The sequence below is a fragment of the Chelonoidis abingdonii genome, chromosome 2 (assembly GCF_003597395.2).
Source record: "Chelonoidis abingdonii isolate Lonesome George chromosome 2, CheloAbing_2.0, whole genome shotgun sequence".
NCBI lineage: Eukaryota > Metazoa > Chordata > Testudines > Testudinidae > Chelonoidis > Chelonoidis abingdonii.
In genome coordinates, this window is record NC_133770.1 from 119,323,384 (window position 1) to 119,346,039 (window position 22,656).

A 22,656-nucleotide genomic window follows, 5' to 3' on the forward strand; every position below is an offset into this window, starting at 1 on the left:
GTGACATGACTTCAGTGGGAGTTTCATCCCTGTAGCAGAATATAGATAGTTTGATTAAGCCATACAACAGAGTAAAACCAGGAAAAACAAATAGTACATAACCTACAAGTGCGTGAAATGTTTTTGGTTTTAAAATAGCACAAGAAATGTTGAAACCCAAACAAAGGTCTGGTGTAGACCAGACAGCTGTGATGATTTACACCAGCAAGCGGTCTGGCCCTAAATATTTAAAGATAAGCAACTTTCTTTAAAAGTACCAGTTTCAAACTGGAGCTGAATAGCATATGTTCAGATGCAGAAAAATCAAGGAAGAGAAAGATACTTGAAAAAGACAAAAAGAGACAATGAAAGCTGTCAGGAGGCCAGAGCAGACAGAGAGATTGATTAAAAATAAAAATGAAGGTCAATTTTAAAATATTACATATGTGTTGTTTCTGGGAGGAAAGCTCTGGGTCGCTCCTCTGGGCCATCTGCTAGCAAAAAGGAATCTACAGACTTATTGCTGAGGCGAAAGGGGGTGAGCCGTCTGAAGTTGTTTGGAGAATACGGTAACTGTACTCGGGCCCTTTGTGATGGTACTACGGAATCTTCATCAGTTAACCATGGCGGGAATTTCATGTAGATACTTTGATCATCATCAGCTGAAAATGCTGGGTTATCAATTCCTACAAAAATTTATGAGTGATAAATTCAGTTGGAAAATAAAATAACTGGCAGCAAATAGGATGTTTAGCCCAGGAATATAGCCATAATGAAATAAAACATAAACAAATATCGTTTTTCAGCTTTCTGCTCACATGCCGTGTTACTGCTGGTCATTTTGCTATTTTAAAAGTCTCAGTTGATTAAAAAAGAAATCAAACAAACCAACAAAAAACCTGACTATCATTGGCAGTTATGGCTGAAGGCTCTGCCAACAACAAAACCTAAATGCACAGTTTATTCAAATGAACTGATTGGATTTAAATCAATCATACCAAATGTGCTCAGTTCTAGTTTTTTTTTAAATGTATCAGTTTAAAAATGAAACATATTTGAAAGATTGATACCAGGGCTAGACTGACCAGCTCTTTTGCATCACCCCAGTAACGCAAAAGAGATTCAAGCCTGGATTAACTAGCCCATTAAGACAGGTTTATGGCTTTTTGGCATCACTACAGCAGTCAGAGGATACTGGTGAATTTGGCTCCCCAGTGTCTGACAACTTATAATGTAAACCCAGATAGTAAGAGTATATAACAGGACGGGGGTCTGATTCTCCTCTGACTACATTGCAAATCAATAATTCGACTAAAGTCAGTGGACTTACAGTAGTGTAAAATGTGTCCGAGAGGAGAAACAGGCCCAAACAGTCAAAAGTACCCTTTTTGTATGTGTGGAAACAGGTAACAAAGCCCTTTTAAAACAAATATCAAATCTGCACATGGTGAACCGTAAAATATTATTTAAAAAACCACAGTCTAGATCCAGTTTGAAACCTAATTCTTTTCTGGAGCATAATTAGTCACTTCATATGCACCCTAACACAGTATCCATCTGGGTGTGGTGTATTAGAACAGTTCTATCAGTATGAGTTTGGTTATATTCAAATGAATCCAATAGAAGCATTATACTACACCCCACCTTTACATAGCCTCCACATGCCATGTGTTACAAAAAACAAACTACCGTATATACTTGTTCATAAGCCGAATTTTTTTAGTAAAAAAGGGAATCACCAGAGACGGGGGTCGGCTTATGAATGGGTATAGAGAGGGAGAGGTGGGACACAGTCCCTCCCCCCAACAGAGAGAGCAAGGAGAGGCAGCACAGCCAGCAGAGCCAGAAGGGAAGAGATGGGGCTGAGGTCTCTCCGCTTCCGGCCACGCTGCTCTCCCTCCAGCCTTCGAAGCCGCTGCAGCTCTGGGGCTGGCAGGCTACAGCCCTGCCGCTCGGCCCCACCCCCCAGAGCAGGCTGTGGCCACGCTGCCTGGCCCACCAGAGCAGGCTGCGGCCGCGCTGCCCAGCCAGCTGGAGCAGCTCCAGCCAGGCCAGAGACATCCTCCCCTTTTGGGGAGAAACATTCCACATCAAGAGGAAACGAAGAAAACATATTTGAGTCAAGTTGACCTATGTATTCCTGACAAAGCAGAAATCAATTCAAAATGGCTGAATATTGGCTGACTGAAAATCAGGACAACTTTAGAATCGTTTTTTCTGTGTCTAGAAGTGATTAGTCATTTCACAGCCAGGTTATGCAGTCATGACCACAATCTTTGTCAATATCATCAGTAGAAAGCTATTAACAAAAAATCCAATAAACTGCTTTGCAATTGAAGAAAATTCTGCATTTATGATCTATTTTCTTACCAGAGGTAGCATCTGTGCAGTTCTGCTTGGTGACATTAGCTAAAAAGTCAACTCCTTTATCCATATGAAGAGATTCATAATTTTCTTCTGGATCAGAAAATTCCACATCTGGAAGATAATATAAAAAAATCAGCGTGCACTAGAGATTCCTAAAAGATTTGACCCAAAGTGTTATTTGGTAGCTTCTTGATGCTAGTGTAGCTATCAAAGATTTATATAGATAATCTTTAATGTAAATCTGGGTAAATATATGTTTTGAAAGCAATCATATCTTTATAACTAAATTCTGTACATATCTAATGTATAGTTTATCAGGTCGCTAATATTTGATTTCCGGTTCACTCCTGCATCAGTATCTTGTGCTGTAATTATGTTCACTTTTCCAAACTAAAGGGGATTGGGCTAGATGAGTACTTGGATAGGAGAGCTGCAGGAAAAGCTTACACACTGAAGCAAGTGCTGATTCAGAAGGTGGCAACTTTTCCTGCTTACCCAGTGCTGAAAGAAAGCCTGAGCATAGTGTCAGGGGCCACTGTGCTGCTAGAGGTGCTCTCTTTCGAATGGGATACAGAATTGAGGTGCTGAAACTTGTGGTAATTAAAGATCCCATTGCATTTTCATAAAGGGATTAACATCGGTGCCCTGGATCATGTCAAACTTGGTTAATTAATTCCTGCCAATCTATGCTCCCCGCTGTGGTGGCTATGATTTTCTTTCCCACCTCTCAATGCAAACCACTATGTAGTGCTGCTGTGTGTGGTTAAACATCTGCTGTGTTTCCCCCCAGAGGCAGCTCCATATCAGTGGCTGGTGAAATGATCCCCGTACATTAAATCCCTTATCAACCCCTCTATAGAAAATCCCTTAATATAGGAGAAGGCCTAATCAGTTAATGTTTGGGAAACGCTTTAAGATCAAAGGAGCTATAGAAGTAAAACTATTATTCAGCCATTGTATTGCTGCTGGCAATAAAAATAAATGCTAATAAACTGATAGAGAGCAAATACCTGAGCTCAGAGTTTCTGCTTCCCACACCCAAACTATTCCGTCTGAAAGCTATGGGAAAAATTCTAACACCGCCCCTCTTCCCCCTACTTCACAGCCCTCTTTAAAATCAGCTGGGTTGGGGAATAAGGTAGCTGAGGGGAGAATTTAACTCAATGCCTTATAATAACTTGCCATGGCAGGTGGCATCAGATACAACTTATTGTGACTGACAACGGCACCTGCAAAGAGACGGCTGAAACCCAGATCCAAGGATCTTTTTCTTTAAATGCAAAATTACAAGTGCAGGGTTTTTTCTTTCCTTATTTTGTTAGGGACACTGCCAAGGCTAGTAGGCCCAAAGTTAGATTCGATAGGCCAAATTCTGTGCTGGAGTCACTGGGGTTGCATTTAGGGTAAAAGTCAGCACAGTATTTGGCTATACTGTCTTTCCATTCATGTACATGTTATGCTGTCCTCCTGTTCCAGCCTGCTTGCTCTGCTTTCAGAGAACGTACTGATATTTACAAGATGCCTGGGCAAGTCATGATGGGTGCATGTACATAACCGTGGGATCACAAAGGAAGCCATTATCATAGTTAGCTGTGGCATGTCATGAGTCAGAAGCTGAGATTTTATCTATGTTGTGGCCTTCTTTATGGTGGCCTCCAATTATTTTTAGGATTTCAAGATTAAACATTGGTTTTGTTAATGTTAGTTATAAAGTAGGTTAAAGTTGTCTATGAAAATGTATTAATTTTTTAATGTTCATTACTTCCTTCCAAACACATCTGTTTTCAGCACGGAGAGGGGGAAATGTGACATGGGTAGTAGTACATTTGTTAATGTCAACTTAGTTTTTTTTCCTGCCATGAAATTTCACAAGAACACTCTTCCTCCAACAAAATACAAGCTGATTAAACAAATCTGGTTAACTCAGGGCCACTCGGCGGGGGAGGGGGGCAGGAAAGTGGGCAAAGTGGGGCCCCCACCGCCAAAGACCCCAGGCCTCCTGAATCTTCTGGGCTGCCCTGGGTTAACTACTCTTGTTTGACAGAGCAATTACCTTTTTCCTTCAAAGTAAAATCTTGCACTGGATTTTCTGAAGGTATTTTTCCATTTGGTATGGCATTACTATTTCTCTGAAAAAGTAAAACATTTCAAGTTACCGCAGACAGTGGGAGCTATGCAGCACACATTATATACAGGGCCTGATTCCCCAGCTTTCTGCCAGTCAAATGGAGTTCACCAACATAATACTGGAATAATACAGTGATGATCACGCCTAACTATTTTAAGCCTTTATTTTGTCTTTGCATAGAACTTCCATTGATGTTAGTGCAGACATACAACTCTATTAGTGGTATGTGGCCGAGTTCCCTGCTCCTTTTGCAATTGGGCAGGTTGGATTTGTCCCTCCTTCGTCCATGCAGGAAAAGCTGGAGTTTCATCTCCTCAAACCATTAGCCCCCCTAAGCTCCATGCAACTTCCATGGAGACATAGGCGACAACTTCCCCTCTTTCCCCTGGGTGCTCGACCCCCCCCTGCATCCCCTGCCCAGCCCCTGCTCTAGCCCTTCCATGAGGCCCTGCCCCTTCCCTGCCTCTTCCCACCCCTTCCCAGCCCCCATTCCAACCCCTTCCCCAAAGTCCCTGCCCCAACTCCGGCCCCTCCCTGCCAATATTCCAGCTCCTTCCCCAAATCCCCACCCCAGCCCCGCCTGTTTCCCTGAGTGCACCATGCTCCCGCTCCTCCCCCCTTCCTGGAGTGTGCTAACGCTGCCAAACAGCTGTTTGGTGGTGGCCAGGTGGGAAACGCTGGGGGTAGGCAGAGTGGGGACTCGGCACGCTCAGGGGAGGAGGCAGGAAAGAGGAGAGGCTGAGGCAGGGGGTAAGGAGAGCTTGGCTGCTGGTGGGTGCAGAGCACCCACTAATTGTGAGCACTTTTGAAAATCTAGCTTATAGTCCAGCCTCCTTACAGTGTCAACGTGTGATGCTCTATTCCTTATTGCTACAATTTAGCAAGGAAATTTGCACAAAAGTAATAGGCAAAGGATGTCTGTTATAGAAGCCCATTAATTTTTCCCCATGGGTGCTCCAGCCCCAGAGCACCCACGGAGTCGGTGCCAATGCATGTAGACATGGGCCACCCCTTCTGGCACCATGGTTGTTGGACCTGGAATCCCCTCACATCCAAAGGAAGGATCTCACAGTGCAGAGGGAAATGGTTCCACAAGATTGGTGAAAGTATAATGCCACCTCCAGTGCTGCCCCTTGATTCATCCCACATTTTGATCTCTCCCCTGGCCTGGGTCTCGATCGTCAATACTACCTCTGAGGAGCTTCCACAGGGAAGAGATTGATGCTGGGAGCCAAAACTACCCTATGCTTCCTCAGGAATGGATTCTCTAGAGCACCGGGCCTTTTGTCTGGGTACATGGCAGTCCCCTTACCCGTTTTTGGCCCCGGTCTTTCTTGTGGCTTTTGTTGAGCTTTTTGGGCTGGTTTATTCCTAGTTTGGTACTCTTGAAAGACTCTAAGCGCTTCCTCATTGTCCTGTGGAAAATCTCCTTGTCTTGTTTTTCGTCTTCATTCTGAATGATCTCGTGCCGACTGTACAGATGTATGTGCTGTAGCCAGGAAGGTAAGAGAACATTTATATATATAGAAATGCAGACTGGGGCCCAGCACCAAGGCAACTGCCAAAACCAATCAATTACAAAAAGACAATTAATTACACGTCAACACACTAACAGGATTCCAGGTAGTTAATTATTTCCTTCTTACCTATCACTATGGTAATTTGAAAAATATTGATTGAAGGTCATTCAGATTAATTACATTGGCTAGAACAGGTCTGGATTAAACAGCTCAGTCTTTCTAATGTTCACATGCTTCATTTCACCCTCACCCAGCCAGTTAACTTTCAGACCAGCAACAACCAACCAGCAGAACACATCTGGGGCTCAATTCTGCAATCTTCTCTCACTTGAGTAGTGTCATTGAAATCAATGGGACTACTTGTATAATAAGGACTGCTCACATGATTAAGGGTATGTAGGATCAGAGCCCATCCTCAGTTAATGATTGATTTTGCAGATTTGTCCTTTTATTTTGAGTTTCCCAACAATTTTCTGCATTTTGTTTCTTCTGACTGTCAAACGAAAACATGGTAATCGCTGCAACTGTGCTCTCACCTCTTGTCTGGGTTTGTAGAGGTACTGCTGCAGTGTGTGGTGAGTGACTATATCCTCTGTATCTCGTATGCTTTTTCTCCTCTGCTCTAAGGCCTGCATATCAAGACAAACGGAGCTGGCTTTTTCTCTCCTAAAGCAGAATATTAAAATATATACAACATTTTTCTAGATCACTAACTGGAGGAATATATTATATATATATATATATATATATGCACTGCAATATATTTAAACATGAAGATAAGTGTGGATGGGATAAAAACAAGTAAACATCATCATGAGTCAAGTGTAGTCTAGTGTAGTCTAGAGTGAGCGGGCACAACTCTTGTGGTAGCCTCTGGGCAGATTCAGCAGTGACATCAGTGGTTGTGTAATTTGGTCAGGAAAAGCAGGTAAATGACAAACTAGTGCAACTTGCAACAATTTAGCATTGATTGATCGTCTGCTTTATCTTATAAACTTATGCCTGTTTGCTTCTTTTCCTGTTACATCTCATCCTTGTGCACCTGCAGGATGGAAGGTCTATTAATCTAGCTCAGTGGTTCCCACACATTGGGGTCCCAGACCTCTGGGTGGTCTGCTATGGGTTATGCAGGGGTCTGTTCCTTGGGACAGGGCCAGAACCTGCTGAAACAACATTCTGGCACTTGTGCTGCATGGAAGACACCATTTTTCTCAGACACTGTGCATGAGAGGTCATGCTGGTAGGGGCGTTCTGGTCATGCCAGTACTTGCCCATTGAGAAGTACACACTCGCTGTGAGAGTTTAGTAGTACTTCTTCTGCCATGGATATCAAGACTCACAACACTCACAAGTAATACCCCCATTTAGGGGAAACGGAAATTCTGATAAAGATACATGTATAAGGGTTTCAGGACTCTACAGTGAAGCTGGGAACTGAGCCCCCGGAATCCTGAGACCACTGAACTAAACTGTGTGTGTATATTTTTGGAGGTGACATAACTAACTGAACTAATAGCATAATAATGACATGAATCTTATGTATAAACAATGAAAGGGGTGCGGGATATTTAGTCAGATGCCAAAGGGATCCTCGGCAGAAAAAAGTTTGGGAACCACTGATCTAGGTCATTCATCCCCATGCTATTAGTCACACTCGTTTTCTGTACCGGGGGAATACCAAATTCAGTAGTACTTGACCACTTACATCTGTGGTCAGACCAATTTGCATCTTATGAGTAGCAGATGCCACTGTTTATATCACAGTTAAATTTATTCCAATAAATGTTATGTGCCATTTGTTTATCACAAATGTGTGTATTTTTCTTTCCTAAAGAGTGAAGAGGTGACTTGAGACTAAACCTCTGGAATTTGCCCAGTGGTGAATACCGTAGGCAAGACCCACATACTCTGCAGAAAGTTGGATCAATATTGTGCTGTACAGCTCTATAGTTTTTGTGGCATGCCTGTGCACCAGATGGAAAATTTGGTGGCAACTCCAGAAATATTCAAATGAGGAGATTTTTGTTGAATTAAATATGCAAAAGATAATACAATTGCCAGAGTCTCTTCTGTGTTGTTTATCTTAGTATTGCATGCTTTTTTTTTAACTCTGCCTCCGCATTATTCATATTCCACAGATATTTGTATTGACGATGCATAACTGCAGGGCAGAAGCTATCAGAGGAGAAGTTGAAGGTTTCGGCAGCTGGCGAAGGGACAGAAGAGGCGAAGTTCTACTATCCTTATTCAGACCAAGTACTCCTCGAGTAGATCCACTGAAATCAGTGGGTCTATTCAAGAAGTAAGGTCCTACTTGTGACAGATTTTGCAGCATCTTTGGGGACCAACATATTAAATTTATGAAATATTAATGTCTGATTGTGTTCTGCTCCACGGGGGAGAGTTACCACAGCTCCTCCAGGAACTAAAAAACACTATGGGGTAATCACCCTGGGGATTGTAAACAACTCCAGAGAAACACCATCCCCTGGGGTGTTTGCATATACTGGTTCAAACTAGGTTTCCCAGAGACCCAAACAAAGAAAGGGCTTTGGGTATAAAAAGGCTGAGTTTGAACTAACACAGAGCCTTTTTTTCATTCAGCAAACGGACACGATCATCTGTCCAAGGGAGGGGTGGGGCAGAGCAACACTTGGCTAACCAGGGCTTTGGCTTACTAGGGTCCATAAGACTGATGGGTGACCTCTGGTAAACTGTTACCTTGCATATAGGAACTTTTATTGTTTTTATATGTTTTCCCTGTAATGCTTTTACCCTAACAATAAATGTATTTTGTTTTGTGAAGGCTGATGTGTCACTGGTTTAGACTGTTGTAGCCCCTGGGGAAAGGTTAACCACAGGTGCTGGACCCCAGTCAGACCTGCTGGGGAAATCACACTGAAGTGCAGAAGACCAGGAGCCTAAACCCCTCATCCGGAGTGAGAGAGAAGCAGATCTCCACCCATGAGATATGATGGCTGAGAGCCTGAAGCTTTATGTGGGAGCCGTCGAATAAGAGCATGATGCTTGTGTGTCAAAGGTGCAGTTAAACTCTGAAACTGTGACACTGTTCAGTGCGAGTAATGGTGAAAGCATCTGGCCTAAGGTGTGGGAAGCAGTTTGGCATTAAGGGATAAGCACATTAACAGCTGGACACAATTAGCATTTTTTCAATGAAAAGTTTTGAATTGAAACATGGGATTTCAATATCAGTGATTTTTTGTGTGGAAACTTCATTTTCGCCACTTTTTTCCCAAAATGAAAATGTTCAACAATTACAAAATTTAGCAAAAATGTCTGTTTTTAAATTGTAGGGAAAATATCACTTCATCATTTAAAAAGAATCCTCCCCTTCCCCCATACTTTCTTCCACTAACTGTTTTCAGCCAACATGCGTACCATTTTTCAACCTGCACTATTAGCAGCATGTTTCTGTGGGAGAGCATCCCCCGCAGATGTAGTGCTGTCCACACCGGCGCTTTTGTTGGTGAAAAATGTTTTTTTCACACCCCTGACCGACAAAAGTTTTGCTGACAAAAAGTGCTAGTGTAGACAAAGTCTTAGTTTCACCAATAGCTGGCTCTTAAAAATATAGGGCCAGCTTTATTGGTACATTGCAACTATGCACCACTCTGCAATTCCAAGTGGCATAAATCTGGTCTAACTGGCAGGTTGTACCCAGTTTACAGCTGCTTTACATAATGGAAGTGGCACAAACTGCTTGAGCATACCAGGGAATATGTCTCATAATTTAAAAAAAGAAAAAGAAAAAGAAATTTTACAACATTTAAATTCTGAACAAGAATTCTGAACAAGAATTCCATGGCAAAGGGTGGATTCTGTGGCTCTGGCATCATGTAACACACAAGGCTCTGGCTACAGGGAGGGATGCAAAACTGTGTGAATGATAAGCCCCTGTTCTTACACACTGGAATTTTCTGAAAAATTCACCCTTAGGGATATGGTTTTCATGCTTGGTCTCTGACCAAAGGAGAGTTTAGTTTGGAAGGTCTGTGTAAAATCATTTAGCTGCTTCTGACTTCCACAAAGGTAAAAAAATTATTCTTCCCTTTTTTAAAAAAATATTGCCATTCATTTTTCTGCACATATGTGATACTCTCTATTCCCATTTTTCTAGTTATACATGTAACCTTTTATATTTCTGTTCATGTCATAAAATGTATTCCATTAAACTCCCAGGAATGAAATAACCCTGAGGAAGGGTTCTCTTCTTTGAACCTGGTGAAATACGTAATGAGTATAATATGCTACTTTGATAGACTGACAATGCCTTGTAATAGCCTGGAAAAACCTTATGGAATTAAAATAAACTTTACTGAATTAGGTTAAACCTCATTGAATTAGGGTGAATACCTTTGTAGGTCCATTGTATTAAAAATGCAATTCTGTATGTGTTATTGTCAAACTATATGTAGTCTCTAGTAGAAGGAGGAACATAGGCACTGACTTTATGGGTGCTCCGTGGCTGGAGCATTCATGGGGAAAAAATGGTGGGTGCTGAGCACCCACTGGCAGCTCCTCTATCAGCTCCACGCGCCCCACCCAGCATCTCCCACTCGTTGATGGGCCCCACGGATCAGTGCCTTTCCCTCCCTCCCCACACCTCCTGCCAGCTGCGATCAGCTCTTTCACGGCTTGCAGGAGGTGCTGGGGGAGAAGGAGGGAGGAGTGAGGACACAGTGTGCTTGGGGGAGGGGGTGGAACTGGGCGGGAAGAGGCGAGGTGAGGGTGAGGCATGGGCGGAGGTGGGTCCTTGGGGCAGAGCCAGGGGTCAGGCACCCCCCGGCACTTTGGAAAGTCAGCACCTGTGAGGAAGATGCTAATGTACTTCCTTTGTTATCAGCTTTTGAAGCCACCTCCTGGAGAGGGGCGTATATACTAGTTCAAACTGGATTCTTCATGAACTGAGAAAGACAAAGAAAGGATTTTTGGATAAAAAGCCTGGTTGTAAACTGGCTCAGGGCCTTCTTCCTGATCCAGCAAATGGACAGAACCCCTGGTCCATGGACAATCCCAGCCTTTTGGGAAGGAGTTGGAAGGACTAGGCCTGCTGAAGCCCCATAAGACTAGGGGCCTGTTCTGAGCCAAAGCTGTGGTGAACTTGTACCCATAAAGAATCCCCTTGGGTGGGGGTTTGAAGGACTGTTCCTGCCAGAGTCCATGTTAGGGTTGAGGTGAACCCTTATTAGCATGCGTGTAGCTTCTTTTATTGTTTTTCATCTGGTTTCTCTGTAATGCTTTTTACCTGAAGACAGGTTTGCATAGAAAGAACAGTGTGGGGTACCTGTCACTGTTGAAAATCACTCAGTTATCAGTCTCTGAAGAGAAAGCAACCAAGTCAGCATGGGAGCATTTGACACCCATTTTGTACTGGGGTAAACACCCATTTTTTGTATTTAATCCTATATAACTCAAAAATTAAACAAAAACAGTCCCTAAAAAAAGTTACTTACAGTAAACAGGAGACAGAGGCCTCTACAGTACTTGGTCGAGGAGTGCTGAAGTCCACATTGACCATGTTGTCAGTACTTGAAGAACGAATAAAAGCCAGGGAACCTCTACGCTCTCCCTGTTCACAGAAAGAAATAAGGTGCATTACAGCTTAGCGGTAGGGCTTTCAGTGATGTTAACAGAAGAATATCTAGGGCTAAATTGTATAATATAAAAAAAAGATGGCATAATTTTTGAAGCTTCTGTAGGCAAATAACCCATAAATACAACTTTCCTCTAGTTCTTTTGTAACAGGAATAAGGTCTCTTTTTTCATGGGGAGGGATAGCTCAGTGGTTTGAGCACTAGCCTGCTAAACTCAAGGTTGTGAGTTCAATCTTTGAGGGGGCCATTTAGGGAACTGGGGTAAAAATCTGTCTGGGGATGGGTCCTGCTTTGAGCAGGGGGTTCTAGATGACCTCCTGAGATCCCTTCCAACCCTGATATTCTATGTGGTTTGTTTCCCTGGGGTAAAAGTCAACCTTGTATAGAGGACCAGCCCAAAGCCATGACAATTAATAGTCCTAATTTGAAGACTTAAAGTGACATTTTGGGCTTTCTCCTTATCTTCCACAAAATGTACCCCTGCACCTCTAAAGGCCCTCAGTGAGAGCCACCAAAAGTTTGAATTCCCCTTTCCACTGTATAAAGGGTTACTTCCAATACTGGGCAACATTTTTCAACTAACACCTTGCTAGCCACCTGTAAACATCTACTTATCTAGATTCTTATATTGGCACCCATATCTGTGCTACCTGAACACCTTCCAAGATATGACAGTAATCCTTCTTTCTTCCTTCCCAGAAAGGAGGCAAATGTTTGGTTAGTCGTGAAATGTATGCATGCACGCACGAGGAACTAAAGCTAAATTGAAAAGGTGAGCTTTGCTTTCAGTTCTGCATGGTGATACGAAAGTGAATTCCTGCGAAACTTTTGTCTCTCATGATCGCCAGTGCCCCTGGCTACTTGACATTTTCATTGTTCTGTTGGACTGTAGATAGTGAGTAAAGTCATGCTCCCAGAAGGAGAAAAAATTCTCTGGTAGTGAGAGGCAATCCCACATATGGTTTTGAATTGCAGCACAGAGATCTTGGACTGGACTCTATGTTTTAATGAGCAGTGAACAGAACATCTGTGGAAAAATATTTCCCCCACTGACAGAAGTACATTATTCTTAAGATCGAAGCTAATGTATTGTGATTTTGTAAGCTATAGCTCTATCATGACCATTTTACATGTCCATGCACAGCAAAGGAATCAAGAAAACTTAAACATGGTTGAAACAGGCTGTGCTGAGCCAGAAGTTCACTCAACACCTTGTCACTCATATCCCTGCCAGTTTATATTAATTGAGCTCTGATTGAAAAACAAGCAGTTGGAAGAGGAGGCAAATTAACTGAGTGACAATACAGCTGAGAGGCTAATAGGGTTGAAGTATCCTCAGCAGCTAGACAGACAGAGGGGAAGGGAGTAGGGTGCCTGAAAGAAGGAACAGGCAGATAGGACTGGTTGCTGTTTGTACTACTAGTGTACCCTTCCCCAGAAAGCAAGTGAGGAAGCTGGCTAGTGATTGTAAATGTAATATATAATAGAGCACAGTGGTGGTTAAGAAGACCTGGCGTGGCTGTGGTCAGTTACTGGGGCTGAAAAGGACACTCAGGAGACCTGTGACAATGGTGGAGAAAACCTATGTTCTAGGCAGTACAATCACCTATGCATAATTTATAGTAATCCGTGTTCTAAGCAATTTTGAACCATTCCATGGGATTAGAAAAATCACTGTGACATCTGAAAACAGAAACACCTACATAAATATTACAGTGAAATGGAAATCAGATATTTAAGGTACCTAAATGTGAGGTTCATAATTATATTACTGCTAGAGCTATTACTGATTGAAGCATGAAATGTTTTTTAAATGACTAATGGGCTAGGCTGGGGAGAATAACAAGGAGATTTTTGGCCTGCTGGTATCCAGGAATTGGTAGGAATTTGAGAGGCCAGCTGTTCTCAGACTGTGGTGTCTGGAGGCCTTCTTGGTGTTCCACAGAATTAAACAATTAGAGAACCAACAAATAGGTGGTAGAGCAGGAAGAGCTGGTCCCAGAGAAGACTGTTGTCTTGTGAGATGGCTCACAAAATGAAAAAGCTTGGGAATCATTCCAAAAGATTTTGGATTTTGCCCGTGAGTAACATTGAATTTGCTAGTGCAGCAAAAATGTTTTGTGTTTTGGTGTTAGTTTTTTGGGAGGCTAATGAACCAAAAAACAAAACAAAACCTCAGCTCTTTATCAAGCTTGTAGTTCATTTGGCTACAAAAATAAGCTCAACCTTGAGGCTAGCCCCCAGATGCTCTCAGTCTGCAACTGCCATCTGCACTGCTTACTCTAACTTGAATTTCTGCACAAGCCGTCACTGGAAAGCACACTATTGCTTCAGCCACAGCTTGTTTAATTATTCATAGGGAGCCACATTCTGCCACCTTTACACATGCTGACTAGCACATGCTCACTTGCATAGCTTCTGTGAAATCATGATACTACTCAGCGCATGCGGAGGCAGAAGCCAAGCTCCTAAATGATACCTACCAGAATAGAACAGTGACATACACAGGACCCAGTGGTACTGAGGAATTTAGAGGTAATACAATGAACCACAATGACATAAATAGGTAATAACGGGACACAATACACTTCAAATACCATTTCACCGTAAAAGTAGATTTGCTTTTGATTCAGCTCTCCTAAAACATGGAAGTTAAGAAATCCTGCAATATTTAAAACAAAGAAATATGATGTTACAATGTGTAAGAAAAGATGTTTAGAAGTACCTCAGCCACATAGCTAATAGCATCCTTCAGGTTGAGCTCATGGAAAATATTAAGAATCTGGTCTCTTGATTTTTGAGCAGACCTTCTCATTAGTACTTTACTGAGGATTTTCCGATCAAAACTGGACCACCTAGTGATTTAAACAAAGAATTTTAACAGCAGCAATCAATTTAAATGATAGTTAGCATTTTTAGTTTTGCTTGAACAGCTGTTCCTTTGAGTTAAGCATTTTTATACTGTAACTCCTTGCTTAATGTTGTAGTTATGTTCCTGAAAAATGCGACTTTAAGCGAAACGATGTAAAGCGAATCCAATTTCCCCATAATAATTAATATAAATAGGGGGTGTTCCAGGGAATTTTTTTTCACCAAACGACTATGTAAGTTTTAAACAAACAATTTAATACTGTACGTAGCAATGATGATTGTGAAGCTTGGTTGAGGTGGTGAAGTCAGAGGGTGGGATATTTCCCAGGGAATGCCTTACTGTTAAATGATAAACTAGAACAGCTGAGCTCTCAAGGGTTAACACATTGTTGTTAATGTAGCCTCACACTCTACAAGGCAGCACAAATGGAGGGAGGGGAGACAGCATGGCAGACAGACATAGAGACACACGCCCTGTGTGTGAGAGAGATGCCCATTGCCCCTTTAAGTACACTGACCCCACTCTAAGTACATTTCCTTTTTAATTAGATCAGGAAGCTGAGACAGCTGCTGCTGCCAAAAAGCTCCATCTCATGTCCCCCCTGCTCTGTGGAGATGGGGTAAGGGGAGGGCAGGAGCAGGGAGGAGGGGGACACTCTGACTTTAGCACCCCTTCCCCCCCACCTTGTACAGCAAGCAGGAGGCTCCCAGGAGAAGCTCCAAGGCAGAAGGCAGGAGCAGCACAAGGCAGTGGGGGGAGGGACAGCTGAACTGCTGGCAATTGATAGCCTGCTGGGAAGCTGCTGCACAGGGAACTTAGGGGAGCAGGGAGCTGATGGGGGGCTGCTGGTCCACCCTGGTTCCAAGCTGTCATGGTATAAGTCCCCACTCTGAACCTTAGCGTCCAAAAATGGGGTACCAGCATGAATTCCCCTAAGCTTAATTACCAGCTTAGATCTGATAGGCTGCCACCAACCAGAACTTTCAGTGCCTGGTACACTCTGGTCCCCCCAAAACCTTCCCAGGGGACCTCCAAGACCCAGGCCCCCTGGATCTTGACACAAGGAAAGTAAACCCTTTCCCCCACCATTGCCTCTCCCGGGCTTTTCCTCCCTGGGTTACCCTGGAAGATCACTGTGATTCAAACTCCTTGAATCTTAAAACAGAGAGGAATGCACCTTCTCCCCTCCTCTTTTCCCCTCCCCTTTCTCTCCCTTTCTCCCACCAATTCCCTGGTGAGTACAGACTCAATTCCCTTGAGCCTTAACAAAGTGAAAAAATCAATCAGGTCTTAAAAGAAAAGCTTTTAATAAAAGAAAGAAAAAAATAAAAGTTGTTTCTGTAATCAAGATGGTAAATGTTACAGGGTCTTTCAGTTTATAGACACTAGAGAGAATCCTCCCCCCAGCATACATACAAATTAAAATCCTACCAGCAAAATACACATTAAAATTCTACCAGCCAGATATACATTTGCAAAAATAAAGAAGAAAACAATCAAAAAGAATAAACAGCCTTTCTACTTGTACTTACTATTTGAACAGAAAATTAGAGAGTCTGTAGGTATGTCTGGTCACTCTCAGATCCCAGAGAGAACAACAGACAAAGAAAAACACACAAAACAAAGACTTCCCTCCACCGAGATTTTTAAAGTATCTTGTCTCCTGATTGGTCCTCTGGTCGGGTGTTCCAGGTTCACTGTTTGTTAACCCCTTACAGGTAAAAGAGACATTAACCCTTAACTATCTGTCTATGACACAAGCCCCCACCAGCTCCAACAGGCTGCTCTTTCTGCAAGCAATGGACAAAGCAGGCAGCTGACAAACAATGTTAGAAGGGAGCATTGTGCAACTTTAAATGAGCATGTTCCCCAATTGATCAGCAATGTAACAACAAAACAACATTAACCGGGACAACTTTAAGTGAGGAGTTACTGTACACCTTATCGGATAATAAACACAGGGAAATATGTTTTGTTGCTTTATTTCTGTAAATAACAGTTAAAGTACATTTGTAAAAGCCTTATATGGAGTTACACAATTCACAACTATCTTTTGAGAGGTGCAAACACCAGGCACAGCTGCTGCAGAACAACAGCAATAAGAGGTTTGTGATTAGAGTATACAAAATGGTTCTAGTTTCAAAATCAATAGGACATACCATACACTAGGGAATAATGCCATTTTATTTTTCTACTTCTGACTATTCGATTGTATCTTTAAGAGCCTTTAGGAACCCTCACAGTAAAAGTTTAAAAATCTCTTTCCTTCTATGTAAAAGAGCTTACCTTCAGTAATAGATGATTTTTTTACCCAATGTCTTGTAGGTTGGCCCCACTGAGAAGCCCCTGCATGCCCCAGTCAATTATTCTCAGATATTGAGGTGGTGCCTGTTCTCAGTAACTTTGAGATTGCATTATTCAGGAGATCTTGGTCACCAAAGTGAATAGTCAGCCAAGTATCTAGGTTAGGTCGGGCCTTTCCTTCTTTTCCAGGGAGCCCCCCTCCTACATTGAAGTAGTTAGGATCTGTCTGGCCTGTGACTTTAAAAAGCTTCATCACCATCACAGCCAACACGCCACATCTGAGGAAATGTCCTCTTATTTCCTCATCATCGGAAATTCCTTCCCAATACCCAAACCCAGAACAGGATTCCTGCTTACCCAAGGGAAAATGACTTCTCATTAACATGTCATTGTAGTAACAAACAGAAATCTCTCTTTACTCTGCTACACTAAGAAGCGTTAAATGTTATCTTAGGTGTACAAATGTCATCTATTATGGTGGAACAAACCATAATTGGTGACATTTGTACAGATTCCAGGGTTTCCAGATTCCCTCAGAAGCTGGTTTGAACAACGCTCTGCTCAAACTTCTGGTCTCTCCAAGCTCTCTATTTCAGCCCTACTGCTGCAGTGCTACACTGAACAGAGGGGAAAGAGAGAGTTTGCTTTAAGCCCATGGCTGAAAGAGTTTCCCATCCTCAAGTAGCGCTATAAGAAACTACATTTCCAGGTTTATATAGTGTTTTCCCTTTTATTCTCCTTCCCTGCTCTAGTTCTCAAAGTCTGCCCATCACCATGGTTGCTGAGCACTTCCATTATAATCCATTCTATATCATTCAAATGAAATTGTGAAAATATTTGGAAGCTGAAGAACTTATTGTCCAAGGAGGTAACATTTGTGTATTTCAATTTGGAACAGATTAACATCCTTTCCCATACACACAAATATGGTTCCTAAAGTTGGCATAAGAGGGGCTAAAATTCAGTTCAAATCCTGTGCAAATGGCCACCTCTCAAATAATTCTACATGGGCACAGATCCCTAGATACGGATGATGACATTAGCAGAGGCCTAATCCCAGGCCTTAGTTGTGACACTGAAAAGGTTCCATTGGTGGGAGATGGACAGTCCCCAAAATCCACGGGGAATTATCAACCGGTTAAAGTGTTATAAACTGAAAAGATGGTGGTAACATCCCAGACATTTCACTTGGACAGCCTGAAAGACTTAAAAGTCATAGTTTACAAAAGGGATTTTCTATCTAAAATAAACAAAATTGGCTCTCCAGGAAATGATTATTGAAGCAGAGGAAGGCAAAGGTGTTTAATCTGTGAATTGCCATTAAAGTCTTTCTCACAGTGATGAAATCAATGAAAATAGCCAGTGTAGTTTCATTTTCCAAGATGAACAGAATGCAAAAATGTAAACAAACTGGATCAATGTTGAGAAGTATATTAGAATTTTAAAAAATCTTCCTGTTGAATATTCTAAATGGTTACTAACTGCACAGGTAATGCACATTTTTGCAACAATGTGGTTTTTATCTAGTGTGATTAACTCCAGAAAGTCAGCGAGTGGGAAGTGAGGGGTGGACCAGGGGGAAGGGCCCAGTGTCACCCAAGCTGTCTCCATTCAGTTATTCCCTAAATACCCATTTCGCTCATCAAACAGATGTCAGCAAAGCTACCACTATGTTAATACATTGCCATTTCCTTAAATATCCCAGATCAGTAAAATAAGGGCAGGTAACACTACTTACTTGTCTCGCAGATAATTATGTCCTATTTGTCCAGATATGTCTTCAACAGCAGAAAGAATGTGATCAAAAGCCTATCAAAAAGGAACATAAAATAAATATTGTGTGGAAGTTAAGGGCACTGCTATTAAATAGCTTAATTCATATGGGGTCAGATTCGGTGTCTATCCAGATCAATGTTATAAATACTAGTGGAATTACTTCCTGTTTACATGAGTGTGCTGAGATTAGCATCTCATTTTCCTACAGATCCAGGCCCTTATTCTCCTCTCATACCAGTTCTATCATAGTGCTATCCAATGACTACTCCTGATTTACCCAAATCTAAGTAAGTGGAGAATCAGACCCCATTTTGTCAACTCTCACTTTTATTGCCCCTTCATCCTAACCCCACTTTTGGATCTCCTTCCTTTTTGCTTTCAGAAGTGCATGAGCCATTTGTCTTTTCTAAATCAGCTGAAGGTTTCTCTCTTGTTGTTTCTAGCTCCTTGTCATACTCTTTGAGAATGAACATTTCCCTCAGTGTAGTGTGAGTACCAATCCTCTCTTATTATCACTGTAAAACACTCAACACCTTGGGTAAATCTTTGTCCTCAGTTGTTCCTTATTTACACTGGTGTAACTCCACTCTGCAGTATTACTCCCACTCAGATTTACACCAGCATAATTGAGAGCAGAATCTGACTTTTCGTTTCTATACCTTTTTAATCTTTACTCTGAAAAGCTAACTGATTTCTTGGAGGTCTACAGCATGACAGGGTTAGATTAGTGTACACCGTGACTGATGCACTTGATCAGCATTACTATTGAATATAATATATGCATGATGCTCAAGATCACCTCATCAGATCTATACAGCAGAGAGTTAGGGATGTACAAAATAAGGTATGATAAGTCAGGTACCTCGCTACCACTGGTTGGGAATGTACACTACGCTATCTTGAGAGTGATGCATTGGGTGCCCTTCCTAGGAGCTCCTGGAGGCATTGTGTTTCCCTGAGACACAATCCCTACTGGAACTCACACTGCAGTGGAGCAGCATTGCACTGCATCTAAAGAAGGGCTATGGCTAATGCCATAACGTAGCCCTCAACTTGTCACTCACACACCAAAGGTACTTCACAAATACATAGCTGGAAGGTATGACTTTATGTGGCGGGAAACTCTGAAAGAGCAAAATATATAGGGTACTTCTGGATGTTTTGTATTCTTTTCCTTCTCTGCCATGAGTATTTTGTAAGCTTTCCTCTCATCTCTCTTGAAGACAAACACTATCTCAGCTGACAAGCAAGAGTGTGCTCAACATCAGATGTATTCAGTAGCATTAGAACTGGAGTCCACTGAAACTTAAGGATCCAGCAGGGGGCCACAGTGGTATATGCAGGACCAGACTAAGGTTTCCAAAGAGGCAGAGGTGAATGGGACACACCTCTCAGACTTGGCACTCTGTCTAAATGAAAAAACTTAAGGCCACATCAAAAGTTCTTGTTTTCACTAAATTTTCAGACACAGGTAAGTACTGAGTTTGTGAATTGAACTGTTAACATGCTTAACTGGTTACCTTTCCCTCGTGTATGACTTATCCACTGTTGCAATGAAAAGTTGGTGCGAGTTACTAATTCACACTAGGTAACTTCTAGTTTTAAAACTATCAGAACGATGCAGATTGGCCGTATTCATTATTGGGTTCAACTGGGTGACATTTATGGCCTGTGTTATACAGGTTAGATTAGATGATCTAATGGTCCCTTCTGACCTTGAGCGCTAGGAAAATATTCAGTACAGGAAGGAGTTATGTAAAAAGTGTATTAGGACCTTCTCCTAAAGGTGAATTTCAAGAGATCTGAAGGTGAAGAATCTTTAAAATTCTAGGACTGCAAAGGTGCAAGACATATGGGGTGTGAAGAGCATTCGGTCTTGATTAGAAACCTGTCTGTGCCAATTTGTAAATTAGCACTTACGCTGGACTATATGCTACTGTTTATGTAATATGCAAGCTATATGTTCTCTTAATTGCTTACCCGCTAATTGTCCCTTAAACTCTTAATATTGGTTTATCTGTGTAAGTTTTGTCTTTACAGTAAACTTATTTTCATATGCTTCAACTGACCTGCCCAAAATCAAGCCCCTATGTCCCAACCACTAATTCTTCCACATGAACAGTATGGGCACTATTGCCCCACAAGGCTGAGCAGGTTGTCTCCCATTCCCAGAGGGTTTAGGAAGTAAAAAACGTAGCCAGTTGGGAATCCCGCCAAGCAATGTGAAAAGTGACCAGAAAACAACTGGGCAAGCCAGTTCATTATTTATAGAGCTGATAAAAATTACTATGATCTTGAAGTATCACAGGGGTAGCTATGTTAGTCTGGATCTGTAAAAGCAGCAAAGAGTCCTGTGGCACCTTATAGACATGCATCTGATGAAGTGGGTATTCACCCATGAAAGCTCATGCTCCAATACGTCTGTTAGTCTATAAGGTGCCACAGACTCTTTGATCTTGAAATTAGTTTTTGTCAAAAGGGGAAATCATTTCATGAAATTTCTTTCCTGGTTTTTGATCAGCTCTAGTCATTTCTATTGGAATCACAACCCCCCCTGATATTGCTATTACAATCTTACTCTGCCATGGAGTTTCTCATTCAGTTTGGGCTCTCTGTGCTCACTTTTCTTCACTTTTAGCCACTGTACCAAAGGCTTGATTGTCAAACCCTAGATAACAAGACATTAATAAAAATTTTAAAATCATCTTACAAAGAATATAAATCTACTCTCAATCTGTTCTGAAAAGCTGACGTGTTAAGAACATTATAACCTATCTGAGATGGATCCCTAGCTGGTGTCAGTCACCTTAGTTCCACTTAAGCAAATGTTGATTTATTTATCCAGAAATTGTGATTTCATGTAGAATTATGTATTTTCCATTCCTTTTTTATACCCTTTAAAAACATGCATCAGAGGGCATATGGTAAAGCAGTTTAATATTTGTAATTACCAGTAAAAAGTCTGCTTCCCTTGGTTATTCAACTGAGGGAAGGATACCAATTCAAATATTAACCTGAGCGCAATTAATACACTGCAGTTGTTAAGGCTGAACATTTTTTAGCACACAGCAAATTGTGTTTTGTCCCCTGTGGTGCCACGTGAAAACATAAAATGGGATCTTTGCTACTAAAATTACAAAGCCAATTATGTTTTTGGCTCACTGAAACAGTATCTCACCTACAGCTGAGAACTGCTTTAAATGGAGGGGCACGTCCATACCTTTTGGACCTCCTCCTCCTCTTTTTAAGAAGCAGAAGCAAGTAATTCAATTACCTGGAATATAACGGTAAAGAACACAACAATGATAGTTGTGCTGACAAATAGGTTTTTCTCTTTCACTTTTTTCTCATCCAGAAGTGCAACTAGAGCAAAAGCAACAGCTCCCCGTAGTCCACCATACGACATTACCACTTGGTCTATTATTTCCAGCTGGACCACTCTGTAATGGTTTAGAACCCATGTCTGTATCACGACACCTATAAAAACAAAAGTCACAGGCTCACTGAAGTGTCACAGAAATGGATTAACCATCTTCCTTTAAAAACAAACTCTCTGTTACATTCATTACTCTCTTCCTTTCAGTAGGTTCTAAGGTCTTGCATCCTTGTGACCGTCCCCCTAGTGTCCAACCAAAGGAAATGGATGCAGCTCTCTCCAGCAATCAGCATCGCTGCTCTGAGTGTTGACCAGAAGGGTTAATTCAGGAGTGACATCCCTGCAGTGTGGAACACTGGGCGAAATTCTGGCCCCACTGGGTATAGGGTGACCAGATGTCCCAGTTTTATAGGGACAGTCCTAATATTTGGGACTTTTTTCTTATATGGGCACCTATCACATCCCACTCCCGTCCTGATTTTTCACACTTTCTATCTGGTCCCCCTAACTGGGTATGTCTACACAGCAAAGAAAAACCGGCAGCTGACTCAGAGTCACAGGGTCACAGGGCTCAGGCTGTGGCACTGTTTCATTGCTGTGTAGACCTCAGGGCTCTGGCTGGAGTCTGAGCTCTGGGACCCTCCCATCCCTCTCATAACCATTAAAACTCCCAGTGACTTCAGTGGGGCCAAGATTTCAACCTATATCTCTTCAGCTCT

The 22,656-nt window shown here is 42.0% G+C and overlaps 1 protein-coding gene across 1 annotated transcript in view; it reads right to left on the reverse strand.

Moving 5' to 3' along the window:
* Positions 1 to 417: 417 nt before the first annotated feature.
* The window catches only part of SLC9A3 (solute carrier family 9 member A3), a 67,952-nt gene continuing 45,713 nt past the window's right edge, over positions 418 to 22,656 (reverse strand). The window contains exons 7-16 of the mRNA XM_032765551.1: positions 21,836 to 22,038; positions 21,140 to 21,229; positions 18,524 to 18,594; positions 14,335 to 14,464; positions 11,469 to 11,584; positions 6,531 to 6,660; positions 5,787 to 5,963; positions 4,400 to 4,475; positions 2,350 to 2,457; positions 418 to 665 (exon numbers count right to left, since the gene is read on the reverse strand). Coding sequence (XP_032621442.1) covers positions 418 to 665; positions 2,350 to 2,457; positions 4,400 to 4,475; positions 5,787 to 5,963; positions 6,531 to 6,660; positions 11,469 to 11,584; positions 14,335 to 14,464; positions 18,524 to 18,594; positions 21,140 to 21,229; positions 21,836 to 22,038 — 1,349 coding nt within the window. The remainder of the gene's footprint in view (positions 666 to 2,349; positions 2,458 to 4,399; positions 4,476 to 5,786; positions 5,964 to 6,530; positions 6,661 to 11,468; positions 11,585 to 14,334; positions 14,465 to 18,523; positions 18,595 to 21,139; positions 21,230 to 21,835; positions 22,039 to 22,656) is intronic.